The sequence below is a fragment of the Microcaecilia unicolor genome, chromosome 7 (genome assembly GCF_901765095.1).
Source record: "Microcaecilia unicolor chromosome 7, aMicUni1.1, whole genome shotgun sequence".
NCBI classification, from domain to species: Eukaryota; Metazoa; Chordata; class Amphibia; order Gymnophiona; family Siphonopidae; genus Microcaecilia; species Microcaecilia unicolor.
The window spans coordinates 271,406,482-271,426,531 of record NC_044037.1 but is presented as its reverse complement, the minus strand read 5'-3'; the positions used below and the strand labels follow the sequence as shown (position 1 = coordinate 271,426,531).

The window sequence follows — 20,050 nt, the reverse complement described above, 5'->3', positions numbered from 1 at the left end:
TTAGTGTAGCCCGGTATTGGCACACCTAACATTTAGGTGCCATAGAGTGGTATAAGTGCGGATGCCTAAATGCAGCAGGGCTGTGCCTAATTTATAGTATTCTGTAAATACTAGCCCCGCCCATGTGTACGCCCCCTTGCAGTTACATGTTATGTAGGTTAAGCAGGTATTTGCAGACTAGCGCTTAGATGCTGTGGTAGCATTTAACTTGGGTATGTGCACACACAAACACGCGCTAGTATTTTAAACACTCCATGTGTAATGGCCATAAATGTGGCTGCCTAAGTTATAGAATTGCCCTTAAAATTCCAGTGATCAAACTGTTCCCCTTACATCAGATGTATGAGATAGGAGGTTTGAAGGCCGACACTTTGTCTAATGTGGACAGTGCTGGCTGGAAAGACAAACTCAGTTTCTTGTTGTAATGTGCATGCATACCAAATGAAAGACTGTGAAATAGAATAAACTGAAGAAAATAATTATACCATTTTTTTTCATTATGTTATAACTGATTTGTAGCAGTCGGTGATTTACCCACTTTGCTACTCTTGTACAGGAAAAAAATTGCAAAAATAATTTGACCATAATTATGGATTTTATTTTGTATTGCTGGTTACTTAATCACTTTTCTGAGCAATGGGTTAGAGGAAAGAGGGTCAGTTAATAAATTGAGGACAGTTACATTTTAAGTGTAAACATAATTTTATTATATCCTATGCCTCTCTAGTCTGTCTTCCCTAGTACTGATGTTACATTGCAGTGAGCTAGGATGGAATTCTCCGATATTTATTCTATTATTTTTGTCCTGTTGCTCTCAACCCTGTCCTGGAAAAGTACCTAATCGATCTGGTTTTCAGAATACTGGGTGCCCAATTCATTCCAGTATATATTATTCATATTCATTGCAACTATCCACAATACCAAACTGATTAGGTGTTTCTTGAGCACTAGATTGAGAAACACTGATATATATATATATATATATATATATATATATATATATATATATATATATATATATATATATATATATATATATATATATATATATATATATATATATATATACATACCAGGTTCATGTAACAGTAATCCAGACCCAAGGTATAATGCAGTTCTTTAATATCGGTAGTTACTACCAACAGAGCAGAAAGTTGCAATGTAATAATTGTTGAATTCTGTTTTGGGATTTACAGGTGCAGTTTTCCTGGATATTTTTTGCAGGGGCTGTTCCTGTATTTGTTTCTTTTTTCATTGTGACTCTTCTGTGCCATTATAACAACTGGGATCCAGTTATGGTAGGAATCAGAAGAGTTTTTGCCTTTATTTGCAGAAAGCATCGAATTCAAAGGTAGGAGCAAGTTTCACTTTATTTTGCCTTTCATTCTTTTATTTTAATATTAACATGGTTCATGATCACCCGTAACTATTTTGACTACTAAAAAGGTTGTGGGGGTGGGTTATACTTTTTAGAAGCTGGTAGAAAATTTTGTGTAGCTTGCTTTTATTTCTGGTGCTTGGCAGTGTGTTCAAGGAGCAGCTATTCTTCATTTAGTATTCTAATAAGAATTTTGTCTTTCAGTTGCCACTGTTTTGGTGCCCCCTTACTTTGCCTTGAAGTGATGAGGTCAATATTTAAAGTGCTGTTTAGCAGATAAAATAATTGGCAGATTTTAACATTATCTATTCTTAAGAAAAAAAAATAAAATTTTCAGTAGAACCTAGCACGTTGGATGTTGGTTGAAAACTTTCCTAAATCTAGCAGACTCAAATGCAGCACTGTCTTAGACCCCCTTTTACAAAGCTGCACTAGCGGCTGTCACTTGGCAATGCCAACACAGCCTATTCAAAGTGAATGGACTGTGTCGGCATTAACGCACCAACAGCCGTTAGTGCGGCTTTTTGAAAGGGTGCCTTAGCTGGTTAATGCTTGATTTTTCAGCTCTAAACAGCTGTCTGTTACAAAAAAAAAAATCTGTGGATCCAACCCCCTCTTCTTACTAGCTCTCAAGACCTAAATCTTTTCCCTTCTTTCATCCCTTCTTGGCTTAGTATTTTTGTTTTGTTTTTCTAGTGGCAAATGTACCCTTATTCCTTCTTACCCATTAATCTCCAGAATTAATGAACTCTTCTAGTATCCACTCCGTGCTCAGTGTGCAGCAGTGGCTAAGAAAGCAAATAGATGTTAGGAATTACAGTAATACCTCTGTTTTCGTTGACTTCGGTTATCGTCTGTTTCGATTTTCGTCAATTTTTTTCAGGAAAAGTTTGTCTCAGATTTCGTCGGCGTGCCCACGTGACCTCGCTGCTAATTTTGCGAAAACAAAGGGTGACCGACGCATTCTCCTGATCATTGATTCATATGGAAATAATTGCCTCGGTTTTTGTCGGTTTTGGATTTCGCCGATTGTTTTCGGACGGATTATCGACGAAAACCGAGGTATCACTGTATTAGGAAGGAAACAGAAAACAAAATGAGATTATAATTCCTTTGTATCGCTCCATGGTGAGACCGCACCTCGAATAACGTTTGCAATTCTGGTCACTGCATCTCAAAAAAGATATAGCAGAATTGGAAAGGCTCTTTAGCCTTTCCTCATAGGAAGTCATCCCGTCCCTAGGGCTCTTCAGCTTGGAGAAGAGATGATTGAATGGAGGTATGATAGAGGTCTATAAAATACTGTGTGAAATGGAACAAGTAGATGTAAATTGCTTGTTTACTGTTTCCAAAAATACAAGGACTAGGGAGCACACAATGAAGCTACTAAGTAGTAAATTTAAAGCAAACTGGAGAAAATATTTCTTCACTCAACGTGTAATTAATCTCTGGAATTCGCTGCCAGAGAATGTGGTAAAAGCAGTTAGCTTAGCAGGGTTTTAAAAAGGTTTGGATAATATCCACCTATTATTTCTAGGATAAGCAGCATAAAATCTCTTTTACACTTCTGGGATTTTGCCAACTTCTTGTGAACTAGACTGGTCACTGTTGGAAACAGTCCTAGTATGGCAATGCTTACATTCGTATAAGGAGTGACGTAATTGTTAGTGCAGTGAGCTGAGAATCTGGGGAAATGGATATGATTCCCACTGCATCTCCTTGTGTCCCTGGGCAAATCCTCTATTACCCCAGGTACAGTGTTTAGATTGTGAGCCCACTAGGGACAGATAAAGTGCCTGCATGTAACATATGTTTAAGCAAGATAGATATGTCCGTCCACCTCACACTTCTATTGTTCAGTATGTAGATGACATGCTAATTACCTGCTCTGATTTTGATACCTGTGTCAAAGTTACTTGTGACTTTTTGCAGTTCCTTGCTGCTAAAGGGTACAAAGTAAATAGAAAGAAATTAAAAGTTGCTCAGTCTCACGTTACCTTTCTTGGCCACCAGATAGGCCCTCGTGAAAGGGGCCTCGGCCCAGATACATTGGAACATGTTTCTTCTTTGCGCATGCCCACCACTGTCTCCGACCTTCGAGCCGTGTTGGGAGTGCTGAACTTCTGCAGGCTCTGGATCCCCAATTATTCAGCTAGAACTAAAGAATTTTATCTTAAATTATAGAGAAAACAAAAAGTTAAACATGAACCTTTAACTTTTACTGACCAGGAAGCTGAAAATCTTACGTCATTAGTTAAGGATGTGATGCTCAGCACTCCCTTAGCAACCGTTGATGTATCACAGGATGTGCATCTGTGGATTGTACATTCTGAAGACACATGATCCTGCCTCATTACACAGGCAGATGAGGATATAGCTTGTGGCTATCTTTCTGGTACTTTTACTCCAGTTGAATAAGCATATGTTCCTTCAGGAGGAGGTTCACGTAACACGACCTATAGGTCTGACATGCCCCAGGACTTCTCTCCTTTGCATCAAAAATTGCCAGCTTTTATATCCTCCTGACTGCATTGAACTCTATGGGCTCTCATAGATCTCGTTATCAATTTGCTTATCAAATTACACCCTGACCGCAAAATGTTGTCCGGAAGATCCCTCTGCAAATGTGTGAACAGCCCCCCCTTTTGAGGTTCCCGTTCTTTCACACCTACCATAGGTGTTGTTTACCATCTTCATGCTATTTTGATCAGTTTCGTTTCTTAGCTGCTAACTCTCCTTGTGAGGAATAGAAACTTAAGCAACAGGCTAACCTGACCCAAGCAAGCAAACCCTTAGGCCTCAAATCTAGGCTCTAGGTTTTTAGGCTTGGGCAGCAGGCCTCAGATTGTACCATATCTCTACACCCCCTTCACCTGTAAGGGCTATGGCAGTGTTGTACAGTTGTGGGGAGTGGGTTTTGGGGGGCTCAGCACACAAGGTAAGGGAGCTATGTACCTGGGAGCAATTTGTGAAGTCCACTACAGTGCCCCCCTAGGGTGCCCGGTTGGTGTCTTGGCATGTCAGGGGGACCAGTGCACTACGAATGCTGGCTCCTCCCACGACCAAAGGGCTTGCATTTGGTCGTTTCTGAGATGGGCTTCCTCGGTTTCCATTATCGCTGAAAACCGGGGACAACCATCTCTAAGGTCGATCTAAATGTTGAGATTTGGGCGTCCACGACCGTATTATCGAAACGAAAGATGGACACCCATCTTGTTTCAATAATACGGGTTTCCCCGCCCCTTCGCCAGGACGTCCTGCGAGGACGTCCTCAGGAAAACTTGGGCGCCCCGTTCCAAAGGTCCATCAAGCCCAGCATCCTGTTTACAAAAGTGGCCAATCCAGGTCACAAATACCTGAAAAAATCCCCAAAAGTATAAAACATTTTATACTGCTTATCCCAGAAATAGTGGATTTTCCCCAAGTCCAATTTAATAATGGTCTATGAACTTTTCCTTTAGGAAGTCTAACCCTTTTTTAAACTCTGCTAAGTAACTGCCTTTACCACATTCTCTGGCAACGAATTCCAGAGTTGAATTACACGTTGAGTGAAGAAATATTTTCTCCGGTTCATTTTAAATTTACTACTTTGTAGCTTCATCACATGGCCCCTAGTCCTAGTATTTTTGGGAAGCATAAACAGATGCTTCATGTCTACCCGTTCAACTCCACTCATTATTTTATAGGCCTCTATCATATCTCCCCTCAATCGCCTTTTCTCCAAGCTAAAGAGCCCTAGCCGCTTTAGCCTTTTCTCATAGGGAAGTCGTCCCATCCCCTTTAACATTTTCTGCACCTTTTCTAATTCCACTATATATTTTTTGAGATGCGGCGACCAGAATTGAACAGAATATTCCATATCATCATGCTGATCAATCCATAGACTGGTGGGTTGTGTCCATCTACCAGCAGGTGGAGATAGAGAGCAATCCTTTTGCCTCCCTATATGTGGTCATGTGCTGCCGGAAACTCCTCAGTATGTTCTCTATCTCAGCAGGTGGTGGTCACACACAGCAGCAGCTCTGGCTAGGCCTCCAAGCCTAATTTTTAGGTTTTGTTGAGTGCCTGGGGTTGAGGGCTCTTCTTGAGCAAGTGCAAACCTGGTGGCGCCAGGTCCCTACTTTTCTCCCCCCTCCCGCTGGCTCCGTTAAAAAAAAAAAAAAAATTTGGGATGTCCTTAAAGGCGTTTATTTCGACGTTTATTTAAACGTTTATTGCAGCTACTCACTGGGACACCAGGTCGTTACAGCTCGGAGCGAGAAGCAGGTAATTTTTACCTTTTTTATAGCGGGCAGGGGGTTCCCCCGATTGATCTCCACGTGGCCTATGGCGTCGGAGGGCGAGGGCGCGAAGAATCGCTCCCCGGACCGCGTGTTCGCTCCTAGCGGGGATGCGGGGGTATTAAAGTCTGATTCGCCCTTGTTGGGTGTCAGTTCGGAGGCCGGTCAGTGTCCCGGGTCTTCCTCCGGTGCGGCGGTTTTTCCCGCCATAAATGCCCATCCCCTGCTGCTCGCCTCCACCATCTTGGCCGGCCACTCTGCTCGGACGGCTTCTTCTTGGGCCGCCCTTGAGCTGGGAGACGTTCATGCCATGGCTGCCCTTGATTTGGGCGACGGCAAAAAAGCGGCTAAAGTTAAGCGCCATTCTTCCCGCGCGGCTCCTTCGCGGAGTGTTGCGCCGGACGCCATCTTCGATTCGCAGCATGTTTCTCCCCCGCTCTTACGAGCGCCGGTTGAGGGTGCGTCTAGGGCTGTGGCCCAGGCTGCTGAAGTGCACAGTCTGGGGGGTTTCTCCCCCGAGTTTATTTTGCTGCTGCATCAGGCCTTCCTTATGCAGAACGCTGCCCCTTCTCCCTTGTCCGTTAAAGGGGTTGAGGCCCCTGGAAGTAAACGCCCTCGGGTGGATTCCCAGGCCGTAGAGGACGTTGTTTTCTCTGATGTAGATGAGGGCAGCGTATCTGAGTTCTCCCAACGGTCCTTTTGGGATTCCTTGGAGTAGACGGATTCCCGCTCGGATGGAGCGGATGACCCCTCTGCAGCACGGATCTTTCGCTCAGAGGATTTGCCCAACCTGTTAATGCAGGCCATGAGCATTTTAAAGATTTCCTCTCTGGAGGACGTCTCTCCCTCAGCCCCTGTTGGCTCCGCCATTATGCTGGGGACGAAGCGCCCGCCTAGAACCTTCCACGTGCATGATGCCATGCACACCTTAATTTCGGCTCAATGGGATGTCCCGGAAGCGAGCCTCAAAGTGGCTAGGGCTATGTCCCGCCTCTATCCTTTGCCTGAAAGTGAACGTGAGGCCTTTCTTTGGCCTACCGTGGATTCTTTAATCACTGCGGTGACTAAGAAAATGGCGTTGCCGGTGGACGCCCAAGACAGAAGATTGGAGGCGGCCTTAAAGTCGTCCTTCGAGGCGGCTGCCTTAAGTTTGCAGGCCTCAGTTTGTGGCTCCTACGTGGCCAGGGCGTGCCTGACGATTGTGCAGCGGGCTTCCCCCTCGGATCCTTCCTTGAGGGCTGATTGGCCGGCCCTGGAATCGGGCTTGGCTTATTTGGCAGACTTGCTGTATGATGTCTTGAGAGCCTCGGCTAAAGGTATGGCTCAGACAGTCTCTGCGCGGCGGTGGCTTTGGCTGAAACATTGGTCTGCGGACCATGCCTCTAAGTCCCGCCTGGCTAAGTTGCCTTTTAAAGGCAAGCTGCTCTTTGGGGCTAAGGGCAAGAGGTTACCAGAGGTCAGGGCTCGGGCCAGTGCTCGCCCCGGTATCTCCAGAGGACGGTTTCAGGAAGCCCGTCGGTACCGCCCGGGCAAGTCGGGCTCCTCTGCCCCCTCTTCCTTCAAGAGGAACTTCTCCCCCAAGCAGCATTCCTTTTGCAGAGACCGCCGTCCCGGAGGTGCGCCCTCCGGTCCTCCCCCAGGGTCTCGTACCCAATGACGGGGTCCTGGTCCATGGCCCAGTGCAAATTGGAGGACGCCTGTCCTCGTTTCTGGGCGAGTGGACCAGGGTAACTTCAGACGCTTGGGTGCTGGAAGTCATCAGAGACGGCTACAAGCTAGAGTTCTGCCGACCCTTAAGAGACGGGTTTGTACTCTCTCCCTGCAAGTCTCCGGTCAAAGCTGTGGCAGTGCAGCAGACCTTGGACAATCTGATGCGCCTGGTGCGGTCGTTCCGGTGCCAGAAAATCAGCTTGGCAAGGGACGTTACTCCATTTACTTTGTGGTACCAAAGAAAGGAGGTTCTGTACGGCCTATCCTCGACCTCAAAGGGGTCAATCGGGCCTTGAAAGTTCGGCACTTTCGCATGGAGACCCTCCGCTCTGTTATAGCGGCAGTGAAGGCAGGGGAGTTCCTGGCATCCTTGGACATCAAGGAAGCGTACTTGCATATTCCCATCTGGCCTCCTCATCAACGCTTTCTGCGTTTTGCAGTCCTGGGCCGACACTTCCAGTTCAGAGCCCTCCCGTTTGGGTTGGCTACTGCTCCGCGGACCTTCTTCAAAGTAATGGTGGTCATCGCGGCCTTCCTGCGAAAGGAAGGAGTACAAGTCCATCCTTATCTGGACGACTGGTTGATCCGAGCCCCCTCTTATGCAGAGTGCGGCAAAGCTGTGGACCGGGTGATTGCTCTTTTGAGCTCCCTGGGGTGGATCATCAACTGGGAGAAAAGCCAGCTGCACCCGACTCAGTCCCTGGAGTATCTGGGAGTTCGATTCGACACCCAATTAGGCAGAGTGTTCCTGCCGGACAATCGGATTGTCAAACTTCAGGCTCAGGTGGACCAGTTCCTAGTAGCCTCTCCGCTCCGGGCTTGGGACTATGTGCAGCTGTTGGGCTCTATGACGGCCACGATGGAAGTAGTGCCCTGGGCCAGGGCTCATATGAGACCACTACAACACTCTCTGCTGCAGCGCTGGACTCCGGTGTCAGAGGATTATGCTGTGCGCCTTCCCTTGGACCCAGCAGTGCGCAAGGCGCTGAGCTGGTGGCTGCAGACAGACAAGTTGTCTGCAGGGATGCCTCTTGTGACCCCGGAGTGGATTGTCGTCACGACAGACGCCTCTTTGACGGGCTGGGGAGCCCACTGCTTGGGAAGGACAGCGCAGGGGCTCTGGTCTCCTGCAGAGGCAAAGTGGTCTATCAACCTCTTGGAACTCGGAGCCATTCGGTTGGCGCTTTTGGAGTTCCTCCCGGTACTGGCGTTGAAGCCAGTACGGGTCCTGTCGGACAATGCCACGGCTGTGGCCTATGTCAACCGCCAGGGAGGTACCAAGAGCTCCCCTCTAGCCAAGGAAGCCATGAATCTATGCCAGTGGGCGGAAGCGAACCTGGAACAGCTGTCAGCGGCCCACATTGCCGGAGTCATGAATGTCAAGGCGGACTTTCTCAGTCGCCATACCTGGGATCCCGGAGAGTGGCAGCTATCTGCTCAGGCGTTCTTGGACATCACGAAGCGCTGGGGCCAGCCGAGCCTAGATCTGATGGCGTCATCGGCCAATGGCCAAGTGCCGCGCTTTTTCAGCAGAGGACGGGACCCTCGATCCCTGGGAGTAGATGCTCTTCTCCAACAGTGGCCGACACAGGAGCTTCTCTATGTGTTCCCGCCCTGGCCCATGTTGGGCAGGGTGCTAGACCGGGTGGCAAAGCATCCGGGCCGGATAATCCTGGTGGGTCCGGACTGGCCCAGACGTCCCTGGTATGCGGACTTGATCAGGCTCTCAGTGGACGATCCTCTGCGGCTGCCAGTGGAGCAGGGCCTTTTGCATCAGGGTCCCGTGGTGATGGAGGATCCCTCCCCCTTTGGTCTTACGGCCTGGCTATTGAGCGGCAGCGTCTGAGAAAGAAGGGCTTCTCAGACAAGGTCATCGCCACTATGCTAAGAGCTAGGAAGCGCTCTACTTCTACTGCTTACGCCAGGGTTTGGCGTACCTTTGCAGCATGGTGTGAAGCAGGCTCACTTTCTCCCTTCACTGCTCCAATTTCTTCAGTGTTGGCGTTCCTGCAAGAAGGTCTGGAGAAAGGCCTGTCGCTCAGTTCCCTTAAAGTCCAGGTAGCGGCTCTGGCTTGCTTCAGGGGCCGCCTGAAGGGTGCTTCCCTGGCTTCGCAGCCAGATGTGGTGCGCTTTCTCAAGGGAGTTAATCACCTGCGCCCTCCTCTGCACTCAGTGGTGCCTGCGTGGAATCTCAACCTGGTGCTAAGAGCCTTGCAGAAGCCGCCTTTTGAACCCTTGTCAAGGGCATCTCTGAAAGACCTGACGTTGAAAGCAGTCTTTTTGGTGGCTATCACTTCAGCCAGAAGATTTTCCGAGCTCCAGGCACTCTCATGTCGAGAGCCCTTTCTGCAGTTCACTGAGGCAGGAGTGTCTATTCGCACAGTGCCTTCCTTCCTGCCCAAGGTTGTTTCTCGCTTCCATGTGAATCAGCAGCTCTGTCTCCCTTCCTTTCGTAGGGAGGACTACCCAGAGGAATACTCTGCTCTCAAATATCTGGATGTGAGACGAGTCATCATCAGATACTTGGAAGTGACCAATGATTTCCGGAAGTCGGATCATCTGTTTGTCCTGTTTGCAGGTCCTCGTAAGGGTCTGCAGGCTGCTAAGCCTACAGTGGCAAGATGGGTTAAGGAAGCCATTGCAGCGGCTTATGTGGCCGCGGGGAAGGTGCCGCCTATCCAGCTGAAGGCTCACTCCACTAGAGCTCAGGCGGCCTCGATGGCAGAGGCCGGGTCCGTCTCCTTGGAAGAGATTTGCAAGGCGGCAACTTGGGCATCGGCCCATACCTTCTCCAGGCATTACCGCTTGACTGTGGCTGCTCGGGTGGAGGCCCGGTTCGGAGCTTCAGTGTTGCGGTCAGGGATTTCTATGTCCCGCCCTGGGTGAGTACTGCTTCGGTACATCCCACCAGTCTATGGATTGATCAGCATGATGATATGGAAGGTAAAATTATGTATCATACCTGATAATTTTCTTTCCATTAATCATAGCTGATCAATCCATAGCCCCTCCCAGATATCTGTATTGTTTATATTCTGGTTGCATTTCAGGTTCAAGTTTAGTCTTCAGTTCCTGTTCAGGAGGACTTCGTGTTCAAGGTTTTCAATGGATTCTTCAAGAGTTGAGACGATTTTGTGTTACAGTGAGCTGCTGCATTCCTCTCCCCTCCGTTTTACGGGGCTGGATTGAGACTTAAATTCTGCCGGCGCTCCCTCCCGCTTCGTGCGGCAGTAGGGCAGCTTTGTACCCCTCCCGCTTCGGCGGTGTTAGGGTCAGTCAGCTCCTCCCGCGGTTGCAGGATAAGCCAGATCCCCCCGCATCGGCGGGTGTGGTGTCCCTCCCCCGCTCCGCGGGGATGAGCTGGACGGATTCCCCTCCCCCACTTGTGTGGGGATGAGCTGGGTTAATTCCCCTCCCCCGTTTCGGCGGTGGTGAGCTGGGCAGAGTGTCCCTTTGTGGGTGTAATTCTCTAAGTGCTGAGTCCTGCGGATGGAGCTTGGATATCGACATACTGAGGAGTTTCCGGCAGCACATGACCACATATAGGGAGGCAAAAGGATTGCTCTCTATCTCCACCTGCTGGTAGATGGACACAACCCACCAGTCTATGGATTGATCAGCTATGATTAATGGAAAGAAAATTATCAGGTATGATACATAATTTTACCTTCGAGGTACCTATTTTCACATGAAAAAGTACAGTCATCCTCTAAAACCCATTTAGAAAAGCTGCTCCCAAATTGAATGCACATCTTCACAAAGAAGACTGTTTAACAGAGGTTGCTCTACAAATGGATACACATCTAAACTTCGTATAAAACATTTATTTCAAGATATTATCCAGCTCCAACAGTATTCACAATCACATACACATATTCCTCATAAAACCAGAATACATCACAACTGCCATCTAAATTGCAATCTGCCATATTAATCACAATCCTTCACCTATATTAAAATACTGAAACACTCAAGCCCTCCATGCATAAAACTTTAACTTATAATCTCACACCAAAAAAAATCTAAAACAAAACCCTATGAATGTCTTTCAAAGTCTTACAACAAACACATAAATTCCTTTTACTAACATTTCATTCTTTGTATCAAAGTCTCCAGCATGGCATATATTTCATCACAAAGTGGCTTCTTTGGGGAAATTTCAAAATCTCAAGTACTTTCAAATACTCAAGTTGATGTGAATAAACATCCGCTTCAGAATATGTCCCAATTAAAGCAACTCGTTGATGTAGCTAGTCGCACATTTCCAAAACTTCACTCTAATTTGAACTATTTCAATGGTTGGTCAAAATTGACTTCATATCAAGCGCTTCCTTAAGGAAGATAAGGAGTGAAGTTTTGGAACTGTCTCAGGCAGGAACTGTGTGACTAGCTACATCAATGAGTCGCTTTAATTGGGACATATTCTGAAGCGGATGTTTATTCAAATGAACTTGTGGAAGATCGGGCTTTGTACACATCAGTGATCGCTTTTGGGATAAGTATTTGAAAGTTGATTCATTTGAGTGGGAATCAATTAGGAATTATGTTCTCACTTATTAGCCATGCTTTGACTTAGGTGTGGGCTTTGAAATTGTGATAAATCAGTGTTACCAAATATGACAGCGTGTCTTTTTGACTGCTTGTTTGCATGTTTATTTTGTTAAGAGACAGCGTTTAGTCAGGATGATGATGTGTTAGTCAGCATAAGAAATTATTATAATAAATGTTTGTACATTTTAGTTCTGTGTGGTGGTTGTCAAGTCTACCATTAGAATAATATTAATCTGACTTAACAACTTAAAGATTGTCTGATGTGTTTTTTTTTAGTTAAGCTCTTCATAAACATACCGTGTTTCCCCGAAAATAAGACAGTGTCTTATATTAATTTTTGCTCCCAAAGATGCGCTAGGTCTTATTTTCAGGGGATGTCTTATTCGGGAGTAGTAGGGGGACTGTGGCGGTCGGGAACAGTATTGAAGTGGGGGGCGGTATCCTGCAGGAGTAGGCCGTGGCTCGCCTATCTCCCCACAGTGCCCGCAGGACTCGGGTGGAGCAGAGCTGCCCTGGCCAGGCTGGGAATGGAGGAGGGGTATGCACTAGGGAAGGTAATGGAATGTGGGGACGGGCTGCTCTGGCTGGGGGTCTCGGGAGGTTGTGAGAGGGCTTAGGGCGCAGGATCATCCCTACTGTATTACAAACATTAAAAAAAATTCTACGGCAGCTCCTCCTGTACATTCGCAACACTTTCCATCCTTCTAGTCTGACTTAGCCCTTGGGCGATGGAGCAGCGCCGAAAGGGCTCGGTTACTCATTTTCTTTTCTTTTATTATTTCTGCAAGGGGGATGTTTCTTTTCTTTCCAGGCTCACTTACCGGTAGTTGATCTTCACAAAAGCGTGAAGGAGGATGGTAGGAGTCCGCTGGACGATAGATTTTCCACCTCAGTCTTGTTTCTTGCATTTCTTTAATGTTATTTCGTCTTTGAGTTGCAGCGGAAAAAATTAAAGTTTCTGTGTCCATGTCCCATCGGGGCCAAACAAAAACTTTGCTAGGTCTTGCTTTCGGGGGAGGCCTTATATTTAGCAATTCAGCAAAACCTCTGCTAGGTCTTACTTTCGGGGGAGGCCTTATATTTAGCAATTCAGCAAAACCTCTACTAGGTCTTATTTTCAGGGGATGTCTTTTTTTCGGGGAAACAGGGTATCTTTCCCTAGTAGGTAGTGGTGGTGGTAATTCCCCCCTTTTTGTTAGATAGCTGTTAGCTAGGGAATGTTAACCAGTTGCAGATAAGCAAATTCACTTATATTATGCAAGCATTGTCGTCGTGCCCCCACCCCCCCCAAGATGTTTTTTTATGTCTGTTGTTTTCTTGTTGCTCTTTTATTCTATCAAGCAGTGAATTGCTAATGAAATATGAAACTTTGTTTTAAGAACTCCAGAGGACAGTGAGCAGTGTGAAAGTCTCATTCCCATGCATAGTGTTTCTCAGGAGAATGGAACCAGCTGCTGTTCATAGATTTATGGGTAGGTAAAAAGCTGAAGTTCTTTCCCTTCAAAAACTGACTGCCGTATGATTTATTACATCATTTTAGCTTGAAATTGAAAAGTGTCACAGTACAAGTAAATATTCACTGGAAATCCTGCATATATTTTCTAACCTTAATTTGGTGATTTCTTAAACAAGGTAATAAAAGTAAAACCTTTTGTTCCTGAAATTGCTTTATCGTCTAATGTTTTTAATAATGGTTTTTCATTATATTAGTATTGCATACATGTTACAAATATGAATTTTGTTGTTAGTGTCATATTTTGGGAAAATATGAATGGCTTCCTTTAGCAATGCAGTTTTCTTCATGCTAAAGAGAGATGATTAACTAAAACAATGGTGGCACAAGATTCCAAACTTAATTTTTATTTGCGTGACTTATAGTTTGACTTGGACGCAATTCGCCCAGATGGGTTATTTTTGCGCATACCGTGACAAAGTAATGAAGGTTGAGAGGAGTTGCCTGTGATTCCCGCCCCCCCCCCCCCCCCCCCCCCCCACTGCTGCCAAAGGATATTTTTAAGTAGATTTCCAATCATAACTGTAACGCAGACCATGCTAATGGCTAATGCATGTTAAAAACAGCCAGTTCAGTAAAGGCACTGCACTAGCTGCTTAACATGGGAAGGGGTGGATGTACAGGGATGTCGGGGGCAGAGTGAAGAGGTGGCTGGCGCAGTCTGGTAGCATGGCTGCCTGAGGGGAAAGAAACTACCTTGACAGTGCTTTCCCGTTCCCCCACACCACCACCACATTTCCCACCTTCTTAGTAGTAGTATTGAGAGCCTACCACTAGGGACATTGTCATCATTTTGGATCCCGGCACTGTCTCAGGCAGGATCGGAGGGGGACTTCTCTCTCCATGGTCCACTGGACTGCCATTGTGACCTCCGGCTAAGAGCTGGAGAGTGAGGGAGGGTGGGCTTGTTTTATGAGGGCAGGTTTTGTGGACAGGGAGAGGAAGCAAAAGGAGCATTGGAATGTGGAGAATATATCAGTGGGATCAGAAGGAGGAATGTATGGGGGGGGAGGGGGGTGCCCCCATGGCTGTTTGTTTTGGGTTTTTTTTTTCAGTGAGCCTATGTTATATGCTATGGCAAACAACACGAATGCTCCTGTGCTGTCTGCCACTGCATGTAAATGGTACCCATGTGTTGAGTTTCAGCCCTGCAGAGTAAATGTAGGACAGATGCTGGGCACACCTCCTGCATTTTCTGTACAGGCTTTGTACTTACTTATGTGCTAGATTTTGCACAAGGTAAGTACAAAAAATTACCACACTTTAGTAAAAGGGCCCCTAGTGTTATGGATGTTTCGGTTTTTGTGTCCTATCATATAATGGATTTCCTAGCTTAAATTACATTGCATGTTGTTGTACATTTTTTGATGTGTAAATTGTTCTGACTTGCTATGCAATAAGTGACGGTATAGTAAACAAATAAACGATAATTGCTGGTGCTATTTTGATGTTGGGAACAAAATGACCTTTTGTCAAGTAGATTTCATCTTGTTTGACAGATCCAGTAATGGCAGACCATTCTGGAATATGACATCCTGTTAGGAAGAATATTTTCTCTGTGACTAATTGCCTTACTGTTTAAGTTATAAGAATATTTTCTTTTATCAGGAAAGATTAAGAATATTTACCTTGAAGAGGTTAGTGGCTGAGTAAATTTAAATGCTATTTACAAAGCATGAAAAATCAGTAGCTGGATGACTTAGACAATACGTTTACATTTTGTAGTACACAAAATCGAAGACATACTTTGAAGCTGCAATAATTTTACATGCATTTTCAGAAAAATACTGTTAAAATTACAATATGTATGGAGTGTCATAAGACTTATTTAAGTTGCTGTTCAACATGGTACCCTCCATATTCATCAACTTTAGAGCTGCATTGATTGATACAAGTAACTTGGACTTTCCAATACATCAAAATCCATTGAATCTATCTATTTCTTCAGAGACTGAGCTCTTGTAAATAATTGTATTCAGCAGCACAAAAGTGTATTGCTACAGCCTAGGGATCATTAAAGGCAGGAAAGGGCAATAACATTTTCTAACAAAAACGTCCAATTCATTATCCACTGACAAAAGTTCCCAGTTGTGACCTGTCAACAACAACAAAAAATCAGATTCATATGACCTAAGCCAATTCATATATTCTGTCTTAAAGACTGACCTGCTATTAATGATTTGCTTAATACAAAATTTTCAAAAAGGATTAATCCATATTAAATTTAATTGAATCAGATGTTGTTTTTTGGTTGACAGCTTTGGACATTTGATGTGCTCTGTTTGGCCCTAAACAAGAGGGATATTTAAGAGAAACGTAAAAGACTTTATGAAAAAAATGGCATTCTTACTAAGGGGTCCTTTTACTAAGATGCACTGATGGATTTAGCGTGCACTAAATGCCTTACAGTCCATTGTATTCCTATGAGCTTCATAGCATTTAGTAAAAGGACCTCTAAATTTGGTGAAGTAGTTTAGTACTGAGTAGGACCCAATGGCCAGACAAGCAGAATACTAAACCCAATGAATGTACCACCATTTATCTCTGGGTTTCATAATTAAAAACAATTTAAAAATCTGAATTTGAATTTGCTAAGTGAATTGCATTTTACAGAAAAACAAAAGTATTGAACCTCAAACATAGATCTTGTTAAAACTAGTTGATTTTGATAAATATAAAAACATCAGAGGCTGAGAGCACCTCAAAGACTGACCAGTTTATTGAGGCATGAACTTTCAAGGATGAGATTATACACCTCATGCATCTGACAAAGTGGACTTTTGATCTCAAGAGCTCGCACCTTAGTAAATCACTCTGTAAGACATTTTCAGCCTATGTCATATTTGCTGCTCCAAGACTAACATGGACATGTCTCTGGAAGTTTCCTTGATACAATGTACTAAGTGATAGAGAATCCAGAAACAGAAAGCTTGCTGTTATCCAAAGTTTTTTTGCCATTGTCAGAAGGGAAAATGGAACTTAGGGGCCCTTTTACAAAGCAGCGGTAAACTATGGCCAGAGTTTCGATCCTTCCTCAGGGTCCGTGGCACATCTCTCTACAAGGTAGAAAACAACTCTTCAGACTCTTGAATTATTTTCTAGCCTCACTAATCTCGTGTCCCCACTGTAAACACCTTTTTTACTCACATCACTGTTCCGACGACCCGAGCCTCATTGTTGCAGCTCCCCACTATCTTCAAGTATGGTGCCCAGTATTTATCCTATTGACGTCAGACGCCTCTACTACTCTTCAGCCAGTCACCATCTTATGTACAAATGGGTTTGACCCGAAAACATTTTAAGATAGTTTCAATTCAACTACAGAAATTCCTAGACAGTTCAAATGGAGGATTAACTAAAAAAAGTGAGTCCACTCCAGTCTCAAGTTTAAACCTGTTAGATTGTAAGCTCTTTGAGCAGGGACTGTCTTTCTTCTATGTTTGTGCAGCGCTGCGTACGCCTTGTAGCGCTATAGAAATGCTAAATAGTAGTAGTAGTAGTAGTAGTAGTAGGACAAACTGTCCTTAATCAGAATATCCATCGCTGCTCTAATTGGGCTAATCGCCGCTTGCTGTCTCCACCTCTGCCAGTTAGGACAAGTTGCTGTAAAACAGTGCACCTAAGGCTTGCAAAGTCATGCTGCTTTTCTTCACAATGCATGGCTAACGGGGCCCCCACATTCTTTGTGTTGATATTACTCTTATGTTCCGTCAAGCGGGTTAGCAATCTCCGTGAAGTATGTCCTATATATAGCTTATCACACGGACATTGAATACAGTAAACTATATATCTCGAAGTACACAAAGTCATAGTTCTCAAATTATATACCTTATGTGATTGTGGATCCACAAATTCTTTACCACACAACATCAGCCCACACATTTGACAATTGCCACAGCTGAAATGGCCTGATGCCTCGGTTTTCTGTGCTGGTGGTGATCTCAGTATAGCCGGAACTAGTATCGCCTTAAGATTTCTGCCTCTGCTGTATACAAACCTCAATCTCATATTCGCCAAAACTGGTACCGTCTGAAGCACTGACCAGTGCTTTCTAATCGATTGACGGAACATAAGAGTAATATCAACACGAAGAACGTGGGGGCCCCGTTAGTCATACATTGTGAAGAAAAGCAGCGTGGCTTTGTAAGCCTTAGGTGCACTGTTTTGCACCAACTTGTCCTAACTGGCAGAGGTGGAGACAGCAAGCGGCGATTAGCCCAATTAGAGCAGCGATGGATATTCCGATTAAGGACAGTTTGTCCAACAGGTTTAAACTTGAGACTGGAGTGGACTCACTTTTTTTAGTTAATCCTCCATTTGAACTGTCTAGGAATTTCTGTAGTTGAAGTGAAATTGTCTTAAAATGTTTTTGGGTCAAACCCATTTGTACATAAGATGGTGATTGGCTGAAGCATAGTAGAGGCGTCTGACGTCAATAGGATAAATACTGGGCGCCATACTTCAAGATAGTGGGGAGCTGCAGCAATGAGGCTCGGGTCGTCGGAACAGTGATGTGAGTAAAAAAGGTGTTTACAGTGGGGACACGAGATTAGTGAGGCTAGAAAATAATTCAAGAGTCTGAAGAGTTATTTTCTACCTTGTAGAGAGACGTGCCATGGACCCTGAGGAAGGATCGAAACTCTGGCCATAGTCGGCCGTGACCTTCTAGACTGCATGACACAGCTAACCCAGATAAGTGTTAAAAAAAATAATAAAATTTAAAAAGAAAGATAGAGATAAGTGAAGAATTAAAAAAAAAACAGCAGGAGGTGTGGAGCCGATGATGAGGTCAAAATAATAACTAAAATAGGGGAGCACTGTGGAGGCTTCTTCAGAATCCTAAAATATCCTCCCTGGTTGTTGTTTTGGGTGTATATGAATGGTTGTCACTGCTGTAAACAATACTATGTGTTAAGACAGAGAAAACGATTTGATTTGAATTACTATACTTTAGAAGTACTATCACAAATTTGGAATTAAATCTCATATTTTTATACTTGCATGAAGTATTAGGTGAAATGTTGAGGACGAGTAGCCTGATGGGTAGTGCAGTGGCCTGAGAGCCAGGAGAACTGGGTTTGGTTCCCACTTCAGTTCCTTGTGACTCTGGGCCAAATCACTTAACCCTCCATTGCCTTAGGTACAAAATAAATACCTGCATAAAATATGTAAACCACTTTGATTGTAACCTCAGAAAGGAAGTATATCAAGTCCCCATCCCTTTTCCCTTTATTAAAAGTCATCATAGAAAATAGCACAGTATCAAAGTTTGAGTATATTCATAAGCCATAAAGTCATAAATTCTATAGTACCCAGGAGAAACTAACACTTGTAATTAAATGCTCTTGCACATTTATTGTAAAGTAAAGCCCTTTGATTTTTTTTTACCATTTTTATATGCAGTTGTGTTAATTTATTCTCAGGTGAAAGATGAATCACTACTCGGCGAAGAGACAATCTCTGGAAAGTCCCGAAGGAATCATATTTCAGTGCCTATTTCTGAAATGTATTATTTTTTTAACAGAATATGGGAGCTTCTGTTCTTTGAAGCAAACAATATTTCCTAGAACTGTCATCACCTAATTTTGTAAAGAATTTCTTAACTGTGTACATATCATTACAACCATAGAAGATCCCAAAACATCTAAGCAACCAAACCTGCCTTAAACTCTTGAGCTCAGCTGGTAAAGAAACTTGAATTCAAGAAGAAAGGAAATGTCACTCCGGTCATTCTGTTTTGAACATTTTTGGGGTTAAATGCTGGAAGAAAACTAAGATGTATTCCAAGTGAAGATGTTCAAATAAGCGTAAATTGAATGTTCTCGCCTCATTGTCAGATAACTGATAATTATTTGAAGGTGGTTGTTACTGATTCTCATTTTTTATGCTGTATAAACTCTACAAAATATGGTGCAAGAAAACAGAATATTATAAATAATTTAAGTAAATCCATTAAAACCCAATATTTTCAAAAGTACTCTTGCAATTGACTATTTACGTTTTGTAAGGTTCTGGGGTCCTGTTTATCCTTTCTTATCCTGTTCATGTTCCTTCTCTTATATAAATCAGTGTTGCCCTGTAAAATAGAGACCAGTATTACTATAAGAAGGCTTGGTATGTCTAACGGTTATAGCATAATTTAGATTGGTGGATGTGCTTGGAGAAAAACTTTGTAAAGAAAATGACCATCTTGCTGTTTTAAATTGAATTTTTATTAAAACCATCACAGAAAGATAAACTAAAAATAGAGAGATCTCATGTAAAATACTAGAAAAATTAAAACTATACCTTTTTTTTATACTAATATGCTTCTGTTAGGAAGTGTCTTAAAATTTTGCATATGTTCACGACTTGTAGAGTATCTCAGAGCTGCTATTCCAGGGGCCCTTTTACTAAGCCTTGTAAGCGTCTATGCATGTCCAACTTGTGCCAAAATGGAGTTACTGCCCGACTACCGCATGGCTCTTGCAGTAATTTCATTTTTGGCGCATGTCCAATACACACGTCTGAAAAATATTTTTTATTTTCGGGCGTTTTGTAGGTCATTACCGCCTGGATTCTTTATCACTTGGTCAATGGCTGGAGGTAAAGTCTCAGACCCAAAATGGATGTGAGACA

The 20,050-nt window shown here is 44.1% G+C and overlaps 1 protein-coding gene across 6 annotated transcripts in view; it reads left to right on the top strand.

The window, feature by feature from the left end:
* SLC35F5 (solute carrier family 35 member F5) overlaps positions 1–19,718 on the top strand; it is a 165,118-nt gene extending 145,400 nt beyond the window's left edge. For all 6 annotated transcript variants that reach the window (XM_030208802.1, XM_030208796.1, XM_030208800.1 and 3 more), the window contains exons 14-16: positions 1,197–1,351; positions 13,299–13,391; positions 18,856–19,718. In XM_030208802.1, the coding sequence (XP_030064662.1) occupies positions 1,197–1,351; positions 13,299–13,383 (240 nt within the window). In that variant the 3' untranslated portion in view covers positions 13,384–13,391; positions 18,856–19,718. The remainder of the gene's footprint in view (positions 1–1,196; positions 1,352–13,298; positions 13,392–18,855) is intronic.
* Positions 19,719–20,050: the final 332 nt, after the last annotated feature.